At 35.3% G+C, this 19,531-nt stretch overlaps 2 protein-coding genes and 1 long non-coding RNA gene across 9 annotated transcripts in view; 2 read left to right on the top strand and 1 right to left on the bottom strand.

Annotated features, from left to right (window-relative positions):
• The window catches only part of LOC116160327 (eyes absent homolog 2), a 51,332-nt gene extending 41,796 nt beyond the window's left edge, over positions 1–9,536 (top strand). The window contains exons 3-10 of one of the 4 annotated variants that reach the window (XM_031473516.1): positions 3,849–4,193; positions 4,388–4,667; positions 4,722–4,884; positions 8,146–8,375; positions 8,424–8,513; positions 8,717–8,931; positions 8,982–9,226; positions 9,277–9,536. In XM_031473516.1, coding sequence (XP_031329376.1) covers positions 3,849–4,193; positions 4,388–4,667; positions 4,722–4,884; positions 8,146–8,375; positions 8,424–8,513; positions 8,717–8,931; positions 8,982–9,226; positions 9,277–9,458 — 1,750 coding nt within the window. In that variant the 3' untranslated portion in view covers positions 9,459–9,536. Of the gene's footprint in view, positions 1–3,848; positions 4,194–4,387; positions 4,668–4,721; positions 4,885–8,115; positions 8,376–8,423; positions 8,514–8,716; positions 8,932–8,981; positions 9,227–9,276 lie in introns of all 4 variants that reach the window. The other 3 variants (XM_031473515.1, XM_031473513.1, XM_031473514.1) reach the window with 3 other exon arrangements.
• The window catches only part of LOC116160332, a 60,480-nt gene that overhangs the window by 30,452 nt on the left and 10,497 nt on the right, over positions 1–19,531 (bottom strand). The window lies entirely within an intron of this gene.
• Positions 14,583–18,073, top strand: LOC116160328 (beta-chimaerin). 2 transcript variants are annotated; one of them, XM_031473518.1, is made up of 6 exons: positions 14,583–14,746; positions 14,941–15,148; positions 15,196–15,626; positions 17,139–17,507; positions 17,555–17,660; positions 17,708–18,073. In XM_031473518.1, exons 1-6 carry the CDS (start codon positions 14,704–14,706, stop codon positions 17,886–17,888), a joined length of 1,338 nt encoding a protein of 445 aa, XP_031329378.1. In that variant the 5' UTR covers positions 14,583–14,703; the 3' UTR covers positions 17,889–18,073. The 2 variants fall into 2 exon arrangements, with proteins under 2 accessions (XP_031329378.1, XP_031329377.1); XM_031473517.1 differs by lacking the exon at positions 14,583–14,746 and adding an exon at positions 14,759–14,888.

The raw sequence follows: 19,531 nt of genomic DNA, 5'->3' as shown, positions 1-19,531 counted from the left end.
CCCCTTGAGAGTGGAACGAGGAGGCAATTAAATAAAAAATTAATTGATTATCTATTGTCCGAAAAACGGTGCACAAAGGAAATATCCTATGTTCCTATAACACTACAAAAAATGATTATATAAATTGTAAATTCGCACAAGTACTTCTCACCCACACGTAAAAAGTTAAGCATTGCAAGTGTATCAAGTACGTATTTAAAAAAAAGGTGTGTGAAGGTGCAAAACAAGCATTTTTTTGCAAATAAACAAAAGGTTCAAAATGTTTCTGTTAGGAGTTCCTCGTCCCAACATTTTCGTTTTTTCGTCGACTGTTTTTAAGCAGCTATATTAAGTTCGAATTAGTGAGTTTTGTTATTTTGATGTGCAGAAATACCCATATACCAGCATTTGTTTCGTCTTTAAGAGCTTTTACCAGTTCGTGCGGTTTAATACAGATTCGCAATCCACATATTAACAGTGAGATCTCTGGTGGCAGCATATTGTAATTACCATTGGTGATATAAGGCCGCCATTTTGTTTATTTACAATCACCAAACGTAATCATTATGGTAGTTTTTACGGCACTTGCAAAAATTTCATTTGCTATCAATGTAATTACACTTTAAAGAGCAAGGATATTAAAAAACGTCATATTTTATCACGTTTTAAAATGTTTTAAAGCATAATCGACGTAAGGGAATGTCGGTGAGTTGTTGTAAAGTTGTACGCGTGCGCTAGAAATTGAATGATAAATTGTGATATTTATTTGAAATTAGAAGATTAAGTTAATAGCGTGTTTAAGCCAATTCAAGACAGATTCGAGGTCTTCAGTAAATGTCTTTTCAGGTAAGATAGGATTAAGGGGTTATATTTTCAAGTCTTAAAGCATAAACCTAATTCACTTACAAATAGTACAATTCCACTTACAAATCTGCAAGAAGGGCCCAATGTTTACAAACCTCTACACTCCATTTGTAAATTACACCGGTGCTTCTAGTGTTAATATGAATCGCGAATAAGGAAGGCCGGTATGCGCCAAGTTTAAGGTCATTCGACTTCTGTTTGTGGACGAAAATAGGTCTGTTTTACAGAAATAAGTCAGTTAAACAGAAACGTTTGTGATTGATGGAAACTTGAATAAATATTGTAATTTGAATAGAGCCTGAAATGGAGAAGAATTTTAAGAAAACTCGAGAGGAACCTGAGAAGATGATGGAACCGAGAAGTAAGCTTTAAACGAACTTTGGGGTTTTGGGAGAGGCTTATGAGGAAATTGAGAAAAGGAGAACCTGAAGGAAGGAAATCACTAACAACCGAAAACAGTATATTAAGTAACAAGGGATTAAAAAGAGGTTTTGTTTCCGAAAGAATGGTTTAAAGCCCGAGGCTTGCCGAGGGCTTTAAAATTCTTGAGGGAACAAAAACAAGTTTAATCCAGTGTTACTTATACTATTTTTCCAATACCGACCGATCTGAATCCATTTGAAAATTAATATGCTATAAAAACTGTGAAAAAGTATAAGGTAGGCTTTTTAGGGTGTTATAGTTACGCTCGCTTGTTTGTAACTGTTGTAATGTAACCCTTCTACAAATACTGAAGACGAAAGTGACGAAGCATATGACGGCGCTTCTTTCATCCCCTAAGATGTCATTTTCTGATAAAGGTTAGTTTGTGTAAAACATTGCATGCTCATGCTTCCAAAGTTTGTGGTTGTAGATTGTGACAATTGTGGATATTGAAGGAAGTTGCAGCTTGCAGATCAGAGGAATTGTTAAAAATGAACGTAGACTACCTAACTTCATAACTTTTATTGTTTCCTGTTAACAATATAATATTGTATTAGGACATGTCACAAAATGAAGAAAAAAGAAAGAAAAAGGAAAGAGACATAGAAGATGGAGAATCGATGCTGGTAGTTAGTATTCCAGACACAAACACTAAAAGTGAGGAGTTTTTACCATTGTTGAAGCGGAGAAGAACTTAGTTATTTGGCATTACATAGGAAGAGGAAGAGCTGGATGTACACTAAGGCCCTTTATAAATTGTGCTTTTCATATTACCTGTTCTGAAAATAAAGAAAATGAATACTGAATGTTTTACAAGAAAAAAAAAATGAGGGATTAAATTTTTTTTAATCCCTTAATGCACAAAAATTAGGGATTAAATTCAATAAAAAACGAATTCGTATTTGGAAAAAATAATTTAATAAATGGTAATCTTTTCAACAGCAAAAGTGTCATTACAACCTTTTGATTCGCTGATTATTGCTGCTCTTTTTTGTTGAAGCGGGTACGATTTTTAAGTAATTATTGCGGTTTCTTAGTGTTTTAGTTTTATTTTGGTTTCTTAAATGGCCAGTTTCTAGGAAAAGAGAACTTGCGGAAATTGTTATAGGAACTAATAAATTAAATGAGCTTCTTACGGTTTACAATTGTAGATTCCGATTTACAATTGTGTATTAAATTAAGCATTGTACATACATTAATGTGCTATTGTCATTGAGTCGAGTTCTCTCCAAGTATAGATCATAATCTACAATTGTAGATCGTAATCTACAATTTGTTGGCTGAAATTGCAACAATGAAATCATAAAATTTGTTTTGTTTGTGTGGCCCTTCTACGCCTTCGTCTTGCTTAGGAGGAGAATTGAGGAGAATTTTGAGCTGAACGTGAAATGAACTTTTAGAGGAATTTAAGGGACACTTAAGAAATTGAGCAAAGCTTGAGAGTAATATGGACATTTGAGAACTTGACAAGTACTTATTGGAGGAACTTTTAAGGACTTGAACTTAAGGAACACATGAGAATTTTCGTAGAACCTCCAGACGAAATTTGAGAGGTGTTGATAAGAAGTCGTGGGGAAAAAGAAGAGAATTTATGCAAAACTGTAGAGAAACTTGAGAAGAACTTGGTAAGAATTTGATAGCAGCTTAAGGTGAACTTGAAGAAATTTCGACGTAAAACTAATTTCAGAAGTTGAAGGGTGATCGCTAAGAACTGGATTGTAAATGAATAAACGTGTTCGTCTACCGTTTACGAAATTTGGCTACTGTGAAAATGATAACATGGCCTACGGAGGATAAAACGAAATTAACCAATAAATGCATTGGGAGCAGGATGTAGGGATCCTTCTTTCGTTTTCTCGCGGTTGAAAGGTTTCACTAGACCAGTGTACTGGATATAAAGTTGTTTCGAGTAATTGGCGAGGAGCTTAAATTGAGATTTTAGACACCTAGATTTATGTACAGCGGCTTGAGCTTTCTGAATGTTGAAGGTCGTCTTCCCGATTACACGGTTCGCCACTAACTTTCCCGTTGTGAGGACACCTTGCGAAGTCAAAGCGACACACGCAAATCCAAGGAAATCTTAATATTGAGTCTCAAAAGGGGGTTGTCGCAAAATCATCTGCAAAATGAATGTGGAATCGAATAATCCAAAAGACAAACGTCTTTGAAACCGGAATCGGTGGTGAATGGGTTGTCACGAGACACAGTAACCCTAAGAAGAGAAGGGAAGGGAAATTAATCTGGATTAAGTATTTTGTGTATGACTCACTGCGTAATTATTTATCGGTTTCAATTGCAATGCAAAGTCACCGCAATACGTGTTCTTCCAAACACTTTCTAAACTCGATGATTATTAGCACCAAAAACTCAAAGGTGTAGATATGTGAAATTTGAGAATTTGGTAATAACTTTTTATTTATTTTGGTCTTTATTTTTACGTGGGCGGGGTTTCAGCCTTAGCACCTATTATAATTCGACAGTTTGAGACCGAAATTTAGAAATTTTAGTAAAACTTGACTTCACATGGCACCTAGCCGTAGCAAGATGTAATTATGTTACTTAAGCAAACATTTTAATTTCAGACTGGTTGGTGATACAGCGTGTAGTCCCCAAAGCGGACATTCGTCGTCAACTTGCGGTTCCCCACCTGCAACAGCGTCGACGGCAACCCAAGGAACAGATTCTTCGACTTCTTTGGCTTCGTCTTGCGCAACATCTTCTCACCTGCCTTCATCTTGGTCCATCCTGGCAGATGCAACAGGTGTTAAGAGTGAAGTACGCAGCCCCGGGTTAGCCGATACTGAAGTAACGTCACTTTCTCAAGATCCTAGCGGGTTATATGGATCGGCAGTCGATTTAGGAAGTTATGATAAAGATTATCCCCAAGCTTACACAACAATTACACCTGCACATCAGTATTATAATAGGTGAGTTTTGAAATTGGATCAAAAACATCAAAAAACCGCAATGACTCTGAACGTGTTTTCAAAGCAAAGCTGTCGCAATCAGCAAATGGCCCAAGAGAATAAATAAATGTTTTCGCTTCCCCAAATCCTTCAGTTTTATTGTGGATTTTTGGTACTTAGTTTCTGTCAGTTTTTCAAGATATATCTAACAGCAGTTTTAGCATGCAACAAGCTTATGGCACATCGAACGCATCAGCCGCAAGTTATATGACCTCATCAAACTTCTACAACACATCCTCCTACCCGTATTCCTCATTGAGCTCTGCGAGAAGTATAAACCAAGTATGCAAATCGAGCGCGGGATATTTATCATCACCTTACTCATCACCTGCGTCGCCATTCCAATCAGCTGGCCATTCACAAAGTGGCCAATATTCACCATATTCAGGTTATAATACACCTGGAACTTCATTTGCACAAGGTTTCTCTGCGCAGGCAAGTAAAAATCGTACGATGCGCAGCGGATAAAATTGATAATCTTCATCTTAGGGCATAGATTACAGCACATACGGTTCAACATATCCAGAATCACAAGCATATTCCACGCCAGGATATTACGCTTCCCAAAGTTATTCACCTTACGTTAGTTCGCCAAATTCAAATGGAGGTATAGGAGTTTCTACGTATCAATTAGCGGCCACATCACTGCCAGGTACAGTAGCAGTGTATACTTTGTACCATCAATTCTTAGTTCAGAAAAATTATCACGTACAAAATAATTGCGGTTGGGTTATTGTAATGGCTATTTTCCAATTTGATGTGAACATACTTATATGCAGACGTACCAAAAGAAAAGATTTTGTTACGAGATCCAGTACTAAGTAGTTTTAATATTCCAATTCTTGTTTTTTGCGGTATTCAGATTGTGCCGACATCATTTTATTCACTGGGATAGTTAAAAATTTGTATAAATTACGGAACAAACAAACCAATATCATCAATAACTGTTTGGTCTATTTGTGATATTGACAAAAAAATTAAATATATGAGATAGTATATTCTTTGGAATGTTACTATAAAGCTCTCTAAAGCTCCTATTATAAAGTTTTGGACATTTTCTAAGACGTTCAGGAACAATAAATTAAGACATATTTTGTTTGCTACTGAATTTAAAAAAAAAGTGGTCGAAAGATATAAAAATTGCTAAGAGTGCTCTTGAAAAAAGTTCTTGACACTCATAGAATGCACTGTCAAACGTATGTAGGGTATGGTTTAGATGGCCCTAATAGAAACATAAAAACGTTGATAAGCCCTACAAAGCTATGCTCTGAAAAGCTCCCATTATCCTTCTATGCACTTTCCATGAATCCCTTATCCTCACTATACAATTTCTAAAAACGTTCCTGTGAAGGAACCGAACTCTAGCTGAACAGGATCTACTATACACTCTGAGCAGGAGAATGCACTAAAAATGCGCTGGAGCTGTTTAAAAAAGTTCTGACATGGCCCAAAGGGTAATTCTAACAGGGACAAACATGTGGAAAAGTGCCTTAAAATCGGCTTTGATTGTTCTGGAATACTTGCGAAGACTCTGTGATTAGAAACTCTCCTGTGCTTTGCATCTTTACAAACCTCTGAAAAGACATTATAGCATTCTGGCAAGAGCGTAGGTGGGTCTAGAAATGTAAGGACTACAAAGACCTATATACTATGGGAGGGAGTATGTTCTGTGGAATGGTATTATAAAGCTCTGTAGAGCGCCTATATACAAAGCTCGGAAAATTGGCCAAGACGTTCAGGAACGATAGACCATAGTAGAAGGTATAAAAAGTGTTAGAAGACTCTGGAAAGAGTTAAAAGATTCTTGAAAATGTTCTAAAATGCACTCTCAATTGCATGCACGTTACGATTGGCCCTATATATTCACAATGATGTAATAGTATATTTCATTACCAGTCCAGAAAGGAAGATTTTCCCGTGGGCGTATGACGTTTCCCGTGTGAGGCGAAGCCGAACACGGGGAGGCATGCAAACACGGGAAAAGCCTTTCTGGACGTGTAATGAACGATATTTTTCATTATATCTCTCCGAAAATAACGAAGAATGATTATTTACATTGAAGTCCACATCCAATTTGACAACAAATTCTGTTGCTTGTCTTATCACCCTTAAACCCCCGATTATCTTCAACACATCATCAATAGTCGAGCGAATTGTATCGTCTCCTCTGCATCTTGCTCCAAATTTCCGAATACTAAAATAACCTTAGTAAGTAGGTAATAACCATTTTATCTCTGCAGCTTCATTCAAAAATTGCTCCCTTGTACAGAACTTTTGATTTTTTTGGGATGTAGCAGAGGGTCTGACGCTTCAAAAAGTCGATGGTTTTGCACAATTTGCTGGCGTTTTCATTTTCTTTTACCGTAAGAATATTCTTAATCATTGAAAACCTACTCCAAAACGTACCTACTCTTTTCACGATTTTTTCAACGCACCAGTTATGAAATTTTTCATATCTCTTTTCGCATCTCTCTTTTGATTTCGCTGGTAATAGTTGGGAACTGGTTTCTGCAGCTTCTCTTAATATATTAGCGGGAATTTCGACTTCACCAAAATCCATTTTTAACACAATGGAAAAAATCGGTTGAGATATATGTCAAAATAAAGCCGCGGTATGCATGGCAACGCATGGGATAGGGATGCTATGGCAAACTTGATTATTCGTAGCGCACGGGAAAAAGTTTTCCAGTGCGCTCGCACGGGAAAACCCTACTTTCGGTGCGCTTGGGATACATGAAAAGACAGTACTTTCGGAGAGGTATAATGAAAAATGAATTATGAAACGTAGGATTACATAGCCCTAGTAGATATCTAATAAATTGCAAAGCGTCTAGAGAAGCAAGGAAGAACCTTTAATTGCACGGAAAGTATTTTTCATGGGCTCATTGATCCTTGCTAAGCTATTTTCAGAGCTAAGCGTGCCAGAAAAGCGGGTAAGCGCGTATTAAGGGTCTGAAAAGTTGTAGCTGGAAAGGATCTGTAGTATATAGAAAGTTTTTAAAATAATTTGTATGGCCATTTTCAAAGCTATTTACATTTTTTCTGAAGGCCTTGAAGGATCTAGAATGGCATATGCAGCTCTGGGGGGGATAATTGAATGGAAATGCGTTATAAAACTATGACAAACGCTTCGGGGATTTTAAGAACCTTTGATTGATCTGGAAAACATTTTTTGGCGCATTCCAGAGACGCGTTCCCTAGAACCATGGAGAAGTTTCTATGCACTTTCCAGAGCTTTCCAACAACCGTTTTAGCACGCGGAGAAAGGTGCGAAAAACTCCCTAAATTCTAAAGGAAAAGTTAAAATCGCTAGACAAGGCCCTGTCAAACTTTCCTAAGGGCCTGCAATGCTCTAATTAGGTGATGGAATGATTTGGGGAGCCACAGATTGCTCCGGAAAATTTTTAAAAAATCGGGAAAACGCCTTTCAAGTACTTTTTATGTTCTGTCTGGAGCTTCATCCTAAAGACTTTTCTATAATGGTAATTGCAGAATCAATTCCTCACAGGAGAGGTGAAATAGTCAATAGACACTATTTACTATAGTTAGAAAACGAAATAAGAAATGCCATTTTCTATTTGAAGTACGTATTTTAAGTAGATTTGGAACAGGTGCCAGTGAATCTTGGAAAATGTAACACAAGAGAGTTTGTGAGTGACGTGCTTATGGAACATTTTTAGTACCTTCCACCCAACTTAGTTTCTCTTACCTCCGCCTATGGCGGCGAGTCACTCTAACCTCACCTTTTTTTCCAAAATATTTTCTTCTAAATAATGAATATGAATGTAGTATTATGTTCTTATAGTGATACAAGCGATTCTGATTCTGAAATTGATGGTATATAATGTATTTTTTCAAAAATGTATACTAAACAATTTTATAGACTGTCCATCGAACGGTATTATTTTAGCAGATGGTACAACATCCTCAATCAAATTAGAAAGTTCGAGACGCTCCAGGGATTCCTCGAGTAGTACAAGTGCGGAATCGAGGGGCGCAAGGGGTAGAGGAAGACGCACGAACAATGTATCACCTACCGTACCTGAAACTAGTACTGAACGTGTCTTTATTTGGGACTTAGACGAAACTATTATAATATTTCATACTTTACTTACCGGTAGTTACGCGGCAAAATATCAAAAGGTGAGTTGAGAGGGATTGGTGTGAAGGATTAATGTGTGCTCTTTGCAGGATGCTCAAAATGTAGTACAATTAGGCTTCAGAATGGAAGAAATGGTCTTTAACATGGCTGATACTCATTTTTTCTTTAACGACATTGAAGTAAGTAACACACAGTCACCAAAGATATTTCATAATTTGTTACCTACTTGTGGCTAATTTGTACCATCAACAATTTTTCAGCTATCCACAAAAGGTCACACTGTAACAAATGGGCAACAAATTATGAACTATTTTTGCTTGCTAGGGATAGATGCTCATTTGAAGGACCATCCACACCATAAACTAATTACTATTATTTATAGGACTGCGACCAAGTTCATATTGATGATGTCTCGTCCGACGATAATGGACAAGATCTAACAAATTACAATTTCGGCACAGATGGTTTTCATGCAGCTGCGGCGGGTAGTGGCAATTTATGTTTAGGATCTGGGGTGCGGGGTGGTGTGGATTGGATGCGTAAACTTGCATTTAGGTATCGGAAAATTAAGGAGACTTTCAATAACTATCGGAACAGGTAAGCTGACTGTGAATGGTTGCACTTGTACTTCATCACTGTGGTTATAGTGTTGGAGGACTTTTGGGTCCGACTAAGAGGGAGCAATGGTTACAGCTGAGGGCAGAAATAGAAAGTATTACAGACAATTGGCTCACATTAGCAAATAAATGTTTAACGTTAATTAATTCGAGGAGTAATTGTGTTAATGTGTTAGTAACAACAACGCAGTTAATCCCAACACTTGCCAAAGTTTTGTTATTCGGTTTAGGAGGAGTTTTTTCCATAGACAACATTTACTCTGCTACCAAAATAGGTTTGTACATCTAAGAATTAGGCGTTTTTTAAATATTTCAAACCTTTTAGGTAAGGAGAGCTGTTTTGAAAGAGTGGTTGCAAGATTTGGGAGGAAGTGCACATATGTGGTGATCGGCGACAGTCAAGATGATGAGGCGGCTGCAAAAGCTTTAAATTTTCCTTTTTGGAGAATAACCAGTCACAGTGAAATTGCTGCATTGTATAATGCGTTAGACATGGACTTTTTATGATTCACATCATATTGTCGATATACGTATATATTTTATAAAATGTGTTTTATATAAATAAAAAAAAAATACTTCCATATACATAAGTGTATGTGCATATTATACCATTGTAAATAATAACGTAAAATAAATTAATAGTTCAAGCGTTAATATTGATGAACTTCAATTAATTTATTTGTAGCAATATATTTGGTCTCGTCCTCTTGAGCGATTTTGTCAGAATCTTTTTAAATGGGACAGATTCGAAGCTTGTGGAAAAAATTGGGTACTATATAATCATAGCGAGGCATTCTCGGGAACAATGTTAACAATTTCATAACTGATTTAGTGGCGCTACTGGCGAGAATACCCTGTATTAACATAAATGTCCATATTGAATAATACCTATCTATTTTTTCTCGTTGGCAAAGTGCCATTCTGATATTTGCTTTATCAACAAAAAACAATACCTAAGTATATTTGCAATTACAATTACTTCATGTGTATATCAGGATTAAATAGGAACCTAATTACCTAGAAAGAAACATGTATACTTTTAGTTTTGATCGTTCGTTGCCCCTGATGAAGTTACAGATGCCCCTGTACAGGAGGGACACTAGATGATTTGTAGTGTAATCATAGCGAGATAATTTAACAGAAATTTCAATAGGTGGCAATTTATATGTAGGGAGTGTTCGCAATGATCTTTACAAAGGCGCCCGCAACAAAGCTGTTTTTAAGTATATGTTCAATTTTCTTCTACATTAAGTAACAACTTTTGTTAAAATTTTACAAATATCCGTCTTAAAATAAAAAAAATAAAGGTGTTGCACCCAAAGGCGAGAACTTCAGTGCATTTTCCATGTATTGATCAATCAATACTTTCCAAAAGGCCATAGCTGTATCCGTTATGTTTTTGCTACTAGAAGCATTTGTGGTTAAAATTAAAAAAAAAGTGTAAATAAGAACGTTGGCATTGTGCAGTTTGCGCATGCGCACATCTGATTTTTACAATATTCGATATGCTGGCCTTTGCTAAAAGCGTCTGTGGTTAAAATTTCATGAAAATATCTACAACTAAGAAAGCATTACCCATGCGCACACCTATCGTTTAGAATATGCGATATGTTTGCCTTTACTAGAACCATTGTGGTTCAAATTTCAAAAATAACATTAAAAACAAACATTTCTATGGATAGCACTGATAAACTTGCGCATGAGAGATTCTGCCTTTACAGCTGTTCCTTATTTATGTCTAAGAATGTGTCACAATTTTGGTTCTGCCATTTAACCGGAAATAAGAGTACACACAGACGTAATGGAGATTTTGTTTGATTCCGATTTATGAAAGGGGAGGCTACTAAGGACCACATGTGGAAAAATTGTTTTACATTATTTATTGTTATCACATACACCAAGAATATGTAACCACAAATTTACACAATATTATGAGCATTTTTGTGGTTAAAACAAGTGCACATGAATGTTTCCTTCGAGTTTTCATCCTGGAAAACTCCCAAAAGAAAAATTTCGTGATTCCATTTAGGGGTGCACAATCTTGGGGTAACAATTTTGAAACGCTTACAAAATCGGAAAAGGATCATATACCCAAAAATTCAGGTAATCTATTTTATTAATTTATTTGTATTTTATTGCCTTTATTTTATATTTTTGAAGGTTTCTTTTTCATATTGCCTTCGTCATTGCCCTACCCTTTTTATTTGAGATTATCTGTGACTTTGGTGACATTTGACCTAACGATTAAATTCAATTGAAGGAAGTCAATACAAATGTGGACGTTTAATTATTGTATATGAAAGTGGGTGAAGTTAAAAAATTTCAACGATTTTTTGAGACTCACTATAATAGATCTTTATAGTTTTCTAGGAATGGGCTGAGTCCTACTTGCTTTTCCTTGTCTACGACCATACATTACTATACCTACTGGAAAATCAAAAAATTGAAAAATGTAGTCTTTGAACTTTGTCTTTGAATAACAAACAATTCAATTACAATTTTCCCCCAGTTTAACAAACATTGTAGTAATACCAAGACGTCATGGTTAGGCACTTATTGAATTTTTGTGGTTTTTCCGTAACGCGCGTATTAACTAGACATTTTCAATTTTGATTTATTATCACGGATTACGCTACAGCTGGGGTAATTTGTGGTATCATTATGTAATAAGAAGAAGCATGGGACAAAATGTTGATCCAGTGGAAATGAGAGCATCCTCGTAGAATAACTCTTAAACAAGACTTTGTGTAGATTTTATAACGTCTGTAATTACACGGTTTCCCAGTAACTGGAACTTCAGAAATGAATGGACCTAAAACCGGAAGCTGTGACCCACTGCATAAAACTTGAGTTAACAAAGGAAATCCCCGGATCTCTCCATACTCCCTTTAGAAACCCAAGAAAATGAGGTTGTTAAACCAGTTGATATGACCAGTCGGGAGACAACCAAATGCCTCCCCCGGTTAATATCATCAACTGCTACCGTTGATGAAATTTCTCATATTTAAAGAACTTACACCTGCTCCTTTGAAAGACCTCTATAGGAGCTGTTGGCAGCTGAAAATCACTGCAGGACATTAATAGAACCCGCTTATACGGGCGCCTAAGCCACACATAACTACTGTATCGCCACAAACCACAACTCTTGTTTCCAAAAAATGAAAAAGTTGAGAGGTTCCACCCTGTATATACAATTTACGATGATACATACATTTTGGAGAGTTGGCAACCATGCAATTTCTAGGTGGGAAAAAAAGTTGCCTGCGCCACCTAGAAAGCACGAACGGGAGTTATGTTTGGCATCTTGTCTTGAATGGCGGTCGTCAACGTTTCGCTCCATAAATGTTTGTTGTTATTTTGTGTTATTTAATGCAGGTAGTAATTTTTGCATTTCTTTATATCGTATTTGTGTTTTGTTTGCCGCATTTTATATTTTTTGTGTGTTTCAATATTTGTTTTTGAAATTTACTTGGTTTAACCGCAATGCAATCATATGTGTGATACCGTTATGCTATTGTTTGTAATTGTTTACGTTTTTGGTGTAATGTTTGCTTAATTTATGTTTATTGGTGTTGATTATTTGGTCTTGTCCCTGAAGTTACATTCATGTAAGTTTTCATTTTATTTTAATATGTGGAAATTGCTGATTCGTTTGATGTATGTACTGACTTGTTGTTTGTTACTAACAATTTTCTCCGTGAATGAAGCAGCCACGGGAGGTGGAAAAAGAAACTGTAGTCTAGAATTATGTGTTAGGGCACCTAATTCCGTGCACTGTCTTCGACATCCAACTGTAGGTTCGAAACCCCGAAACCAGGGGCGGACTACCCATCTTGCAGGAGCGAGATTACGCTAATCAAAGCTCTTCAGTTTAGAATCTATATGCGTTAAATGAGTGGCGATTCAATAATTTCCACATATCTTGTTTTTAGTCAAATTTGCCTACAAGGCCATGTAATTTTCCATCTTGCTTTCAACAAAAGGACTTTATTGCACCAAAGATGAGTCACATCCTGTACTTTTAACCCTTTCTCAGAATCTTGGTACCTGCTCCTACCTGACCCATTGTCCCCAAAAACTTGCTTTAACTTTGAGTGTAACCAACATTGTGTATATGCATTTACTATATTTGTTAACTACTGCTTAAACTTTTACAAAATATTTTGTTAATTAACTTTTGGACTGTTTTAATCAAACTGCAAGGTTTTTCTTACGTCGTACTCTTTTTACCCTTGGCAGTGACTTTTGCGAGAGTACGACACCTTTTGGCTTTGTTTGTTTTGTTTATATTAATGGACATCAACTAAATTTCCGGGTTTTCACAATCTTAATTACGATCATTATTAAACAAACTTTTTACCATTTCAGTGTTTTATTTAACGTTCCTTCCCTACTGTGCTTCAGGTCAAAGCGTTATCTATAACTAACGTAAGGGGGCCCTGCCTTAGATGTTTTATCACGTGCCACTTTTCAAATTTAAGCGGGATCTTGTTTAGTTTTAGAGGGAATAGTAATTCGGGTGGCCATTTTTAAACGTTGCCAGGTTTATTTTATTTCCGTGTTCTTGTAGTGTGAAATTAGCGTAGAACCTGGGGGTTAAGTACACTACAAAGTGATGAATAACTAATATTATTAATTTATTATAATACGCCAAATTCGATTAGTAATGGAATAATGTACAAATACAAATAGGAGAGCAATTAAAAGTCGAACAGTTTAAGGCAAATAGAAAATTACAATCTCAGTAAGTAAGTACCTAAAACATGCAACAAAAAACCACTAAAAAAGTCTGCTCAGAAACAGCTTTCAAAAAAGAAGCAGAAATATGAATTATAGGAACTGAAGAAGATGATTGCTCTGTTTCAGGGATATCCAGCAGTGCTGATGATTCTGATTCATACGAGCAACTACATGAGCTCATTACATTACAATAGTAATAAAAGATGTTTTGATGGAGTTATACCTATAATGTAGAGTTAAAAAAACCTAAGTGTTTATGTAATTATGTGATTACCTTTTCTCGTACAATGAGCTTAGTATGACCACTGATTAAATACTTAAAATATTATCAATGGCATCACAATAATTAATACAGCCAAATTATATTCGGATTTTCCGCTATACTGCAGCCAAAACGTTGAATGTATTGTCGTTTTCCTGATGGTTTTGATAGACATTTTGAACGTTATTGCACTTGCAGTTCTTTAACTAATTTATAAACAAGTATAAATTTAATATACGTCAAAGGCCAATAATGAAACGTGATCGCTGTTTTTTTAGGTAACCCCAAGGCATATTTGATTTATTGTAAAATGAACCTTTTTATTTTCTCGATTTCTACGGTTTTGAAAAACGGAAAATTATAAGTAATAGTAGGTATGTATTTTTTTCTCTAAAAAAACGTATTTAAACTTTTGCTCTAAACTAAAATAATTAGGGGAGCTAGTAATTGACTATAAAGAAATGACCATTGAAATCCCTATGCTGCGTCGCGCTAGGCACCACCCGGTAGATAGTATCATAATAAACTTAAGTTTGAGAACTGCTGATATTAAGTAATGACTGTGAAGCGTACGCCACTGCAAGTTAGAAAGAGAAGAGAAAGCGAAAGAAGTGAGGGTGAACGTGAAGAGAGAGAAAGAGTAAAAATTATTGTTACTGAAATGGAATGTAAATAAATAGTAATTAATTGCGCCAAGAGCATTTAATTTAGTAGGGAATGACCTATTAATTTAAGATTAGATAATTGGGCATGGAATCCCACTCTCCAACTCATACAGTGTGGAAGAATGATTGTAAGATATGACAATATTTACTCAATTTTATCAATACCTTTTGTGTTTAAATGTGGGTTTTAACATTGTTAACATATGCCTCACGAAATGGAGGATTATTCAGTTAATCGCTTGTATCCTCCTTCTTGTTTTTATGTAAAGTGTACGGCCTGAAGAGGTAAAGTAAAGTTTCTTTCATCATTTATATTTTGTAGTATATCGAATGCAGTTGGACGCTCCGGTACCGTTGCCTGTGCTGTGTACGGATATCCATCTTGAGATTCCTAGTTATTTAGGCCGGGACTACCATGGGGATATATCTCATATAAAAGCAGCGAATCTATTAAATCTTCAACCTAATGGTGCTTATCTGGTACGGAAGAGTAGATCTGCCAACGGGCATTTTTACACATTAAGTCTTAAGTATGTACAAATTGCTTGGTTTCATGCGTTAAAGATCTTACTTTTAGATTTAACGACAAGATCCACCATTACAAGTTATATTATGATCCTGCATCAGGCTTATACATCCGCGAAAAAAGATACGATTGCGTTCGATCCCTAGTAGCTGATGGTCTTGTTACAATGTATCTAGAGTTAAAAGCACCAGTGTTTTTACAACGATTACCCACTGTAAACTATCAAGAGAGTCCGTACATGACACTCAACAAAAGAAAGTTACAAACTCTCACGAAAGAGAGGGCCAAGTATTCACTATGTGCACGGAATATTTTCCCTGCACAGAATCTCCAAGTCAACGATGTCGAGAAGTACGAAAAATCTCATGTGTTTAAGATTACCACGTTCAAAGGATTGAATTGGTGTGAACTTTGCGGAAATTTCTTGTGGGGATTTTCAGCACAAGGTGTTAAGTGTGAGGATTGCGGGTTGATTGCCCATGGTAAATATAATCAGTGTATTTATTGGGGGGGAGCTTGGTTTATAGTGGCAGGATCAGAATATTTCATTGGGTGAGTCCTTATGCAGGAGAGGGTGAAGATCGAGTTAAACAATTCATGATTGTTAATACAAATAGAAATCTGTTATTTACATAGTTTTTGAAAATCGGTCTTGATTGGCTCTTGTGTATAACCAGTACACAAGAAGTCAGAAACTAGGTCTCACACACACACAGTATGTATGGCTTAAATTTCAGCTATCAATTTTCAATCTTTTAAAAACATTGCATTACTTGATTCGCAATTTGCATATAGCACCAAGTTCTAATACAGAATGTATAGAAGAATAAAACATATTGTGCATTTTCCGAGACATTTTCATTCAATTTTAATTTCTTCAAATACAATTCATTTCTCACAGCCTGCAATTTTATGTCCAGTAAGTTAAGGTAATGAAAATCTGTTGCCTAGCAATTGCATTCGAAATACTGTCAACCTAAAAATGCTCCACTTTGGTGTCGCATTTTTATTAGTTGACAGTTTATCTCGTCTAATTGCTAGGCAACAGATTTTCATTACCTTAACAACCCAAATTTACTTGTAAAATACAAACCTCTTGTGCAATTATAAGTGATAAAATGGTTACATTTCTGTATTAAAAAAAGGAAATTATTCGATTTTTTTTTAAAAAAAAAGGACAAACAATTACTTAAACGTAGGGTCTGACCACAAAGCCCTACATGAAATGTTTTATTGAATTGGCTAACTTATTATTATTTCAAGGCTCTGGTTTCTTAATAGTACAGTGACTAGCTCAACGGGCCATTTTAACGTTTGCATACCATTCAAATGCTTTTGGGGTTTGATCTATTCGCCAGTGAAAGGGTTAATTTTTCAACCAAGAAACTTACATATGTTTTCAGACGGTTTATCATGAATAACTACAGAAGTAAAATGGTAAATAAACAATACATATCCAAATATTGACTGTGCTCTTCTAATAGAAGAATTTTTCTATGTGAAATGAATGAAGTCATGTAGGCGTTTTAAATCTAAATCATGCAAGTTATATTTCTAATCTACCACCATTTCCCGGATAATAGTGCGTAATGATATTAATGATAGTGTGGTAAATTCGTGAGAAGCCCTCGTATTTTTAAAATTGATTTTGAATGACTGAATGGTCAAAACGGTTCTAAGATTCACCAAGAACACAGTGTGTATTTTTTCGTCCAAGTCGCATACCTTCACAGAAACAGAATCAAAAATCATTTTCAATTTTTTTAATTATCGTGCCCCCACAGGGACAGACAATCAGACGTACAATTTCATGAAAGTCTAAAAGCTTTCTGCTTAACTGATCGCTATTATTAATTTAGATGGGATAAGAGTAGTGTGAGAATTGACTTTAGAAAAGGGCGTTATATATTTTGTAGATTGATGCCACTGAATTTGTAACTGTAGTTTCAAGAGGAACAATTGCCCAAGTTTAATAAAAAGTGTATCATTTTTAGGAAGATGCTCTGAGAAATTTCCTAATGACTGCATACCTGATTTGAAATATTTACGAGGCGTTTTTGGAATCGAGCTAACAACCCTGCTAACAGCCCACAATGCCACACTGCCATTTGTTGTAACTAAATGCGTTACGGAAGTAGAAGCAAGAGGACTAACAAGCGAAGGAATTTATCGTCTAAGCGGATTTGCGGAGGAAATCGACGCTATTAAAATGGCGTTCGATAGGGATGGCGAAAAGGCAGATTTAAGTCAAGATAAATACCCAAACATCAATGTAATTACTGGTGCCTTAAAGCTATATTTGAGACTACTTCCCATTCCTCTTATTACATTCTTGGTGCATCCCCTTCTGATTGATGCCATGCGTAAGTGCTAATAAATACTCGCACTTTGTGCAACAATAATATTTTAGAGCACAAGAATTTAGATCTGAAAATATCATCAATACGTCACGCACTTTTCTCTTTACCAAAACAGCATTATGCCACCTTACAGTATATGGTCGAACACTTGAATCGGTAAGTGAACTCTGCCTAGTCTGAGATGTCCTAAGTTTCACTTTTAGAGTATCACTTCACGCTGCGATTAACAAGATGAACTCTCATAATTTAGCAACAGTATTTGCCCCTACATTAATTGGCCCAGCCGAAATTACATCATCCGTGCTGCCAGATATGACTACAGATATATTGTTAATTGAAACTTTAATAACACATTGTGGCAAAATATTTAATTGCAGTCATTAACGCGCAATTAAGGAGCAGTATTACCAATTTGATTATTTCTCGTTAATTTTGTTAATCCTTAGTGTAGGTCTTTGTATGTAACTTGTCTCTGATCTTGTATGTTTTGTCGAAAATGAAGCTGATTGTGATTTTATACTTCCTCATATGTGATATGTTTATACACAGATTAAAAAAATTAATTATTATTGACTTTTTATGGAATGCTTTATGTAAAAGGTATCAGATCACACCTCAAGTTTTCAGATGGAACACCCTGTAGATTTTAGAGAAATATAACAGATTCTCTTTTCAAAAGTATACCTAACGCCATGTATGGTATTCAAAAAAAGTTCAAGATCCAAAATCCAAAAAAGATTTTGAAGTTTTTTTAAAGCTCTTTTAAAGTATATATTTTTGAAATGGTTTTTAGATTAAAACCTACATTTAAACAATGAGGTTAGATCTGATAAGTTTTTTACCCGATTAAGAAAATGTAGGGTCGTTCCAAAATTGATAATTTTTTGATTTCCTGCTGTATCTCTTAAGATGGCAAACATTTTAAAGTTTCGATTTTATCATTTGATGTTTGACCCAAAAAAATTACGGAGAGATACTCATAAAAGTGTAATCCTGTACATTACAAAGAGTATTCATTAGAATAGCATGAGAAAAAGGTTTAAGAGTTGAATGTGCATGTGAAACATTGAGATTTTAAAAGATTCCAATTGTATTGGGCTTTTTAGACTTAGATGTTGTGCAAGACAGTTTCTAGAAAGATCTCTATCAACATTTCGAAAGTCCCTCAGAAGCTTTAAGAAAATTTGTAAAATTTTTAGTAAAAGAGACCTAAAATCAGAAAATTCCGAGAAAAGAAGTAGGTATATTAGTAAGTATATATTGATTTTAATTCTAATTCTAATAAATGACGATTAATATTTACTTATTAGTAAATTCCGAGGTAAATTCTTAGACCGGAAAGAAGAAAAGTTCAACAACTTTACGTAAAAAATGGAAATTGCGGATAATTATAGAAAAACGCTTCAAAAGTTTGTTAAATTACTGTTATAAATTGATTTCTTGTAGGTACCTATTCAATTGAAATATCTTAAATTCTTTGGGCCCCTAGGTTATACTTATATCCTATTGAATCTTATGGATCCATCTCTGCAAACACCCTGAGACGTTCCACCCTGTATGTACATCTTACGCTGATGCACACATTTTTAACAAATCCGGCAACACCGTAACTAGAGGGGAAGATACCGAGTTGCGCGTCCTTTTGAATCATCCATAAATAAAACATGAATCATTTTACTTCAGTACCTACTAACGTTCAGTCAAAATTCGCAGTAGGTTCGTTTTATAATATACTCAAGTGCCGTGGCTATTTATTATTTATCAGGTAAAGTTTATTAATTAAATTTATACAATTATACAGGCTGTTTTACGCAAATCGTTACCTAAAAGTATATTTAGGCTTTCATTGATAACTTAAATCCGCAAATGTGCATACAAACATAGTTTTTCATGATCTATCTAAATAAAATATTATCATAATCGTTTCACTTCCGGCTTTACTGGACGTCTATAGCAACTTTCTTATTTTATGTGGAACACCCTATATTTCATTGCATTTTTAAAATTTACATGAAAATCTAACAATC

The sequence above is a fragment of the Photinus pyralis genome, unplaced genomic scaffold, assembly GCF_008802855.1.
Source record: "Photinus pyralis isolate 1611_PpyrPB1 unplaced genomic scaffold, Ppyr1.3 Ppyr1.4_LG1, whole genome shotgun sequence".
Taxonomy (NCBI): domain Eukaryota; kingdom Metazoa; phylum Arthropoda; class Insecta; order Coleoptera; family Lampyridae; genus Photinus; species Photinus pyralis.
Note: the sequence above shows the minus strand (reverse complement) of the source record. Positions and strands in the feature narration are given on the sequence as shown.

What these genes read in the sequence shown, in the direction of transcription:
- LOC116160328 (XM_031473517.1), top strand. Translation starts at nt 14,822, where the DNA reads ATGCCTCACGAAATGGAGGATTATTCAGTTAATCGCTTGTATCCTCCT. An exon ending in TTGCGGGTTGATTGCCCATG is followed by an intron (nt 15,627 to 17,138) that starts GTAAATATAATC and finishes TATCATTTTTAG; the next exon opens with GAAGATGCTCTGAGAAATTT. An exon ending in ATGGTCGAACACTTGAATCG is followed by an intron (nt 17,661 to 17,707) that starts GTAAGTGAACTC and finishes TTTCACTTTTAG; the next exon opens with AGTATCACTTCACGCTGCGA.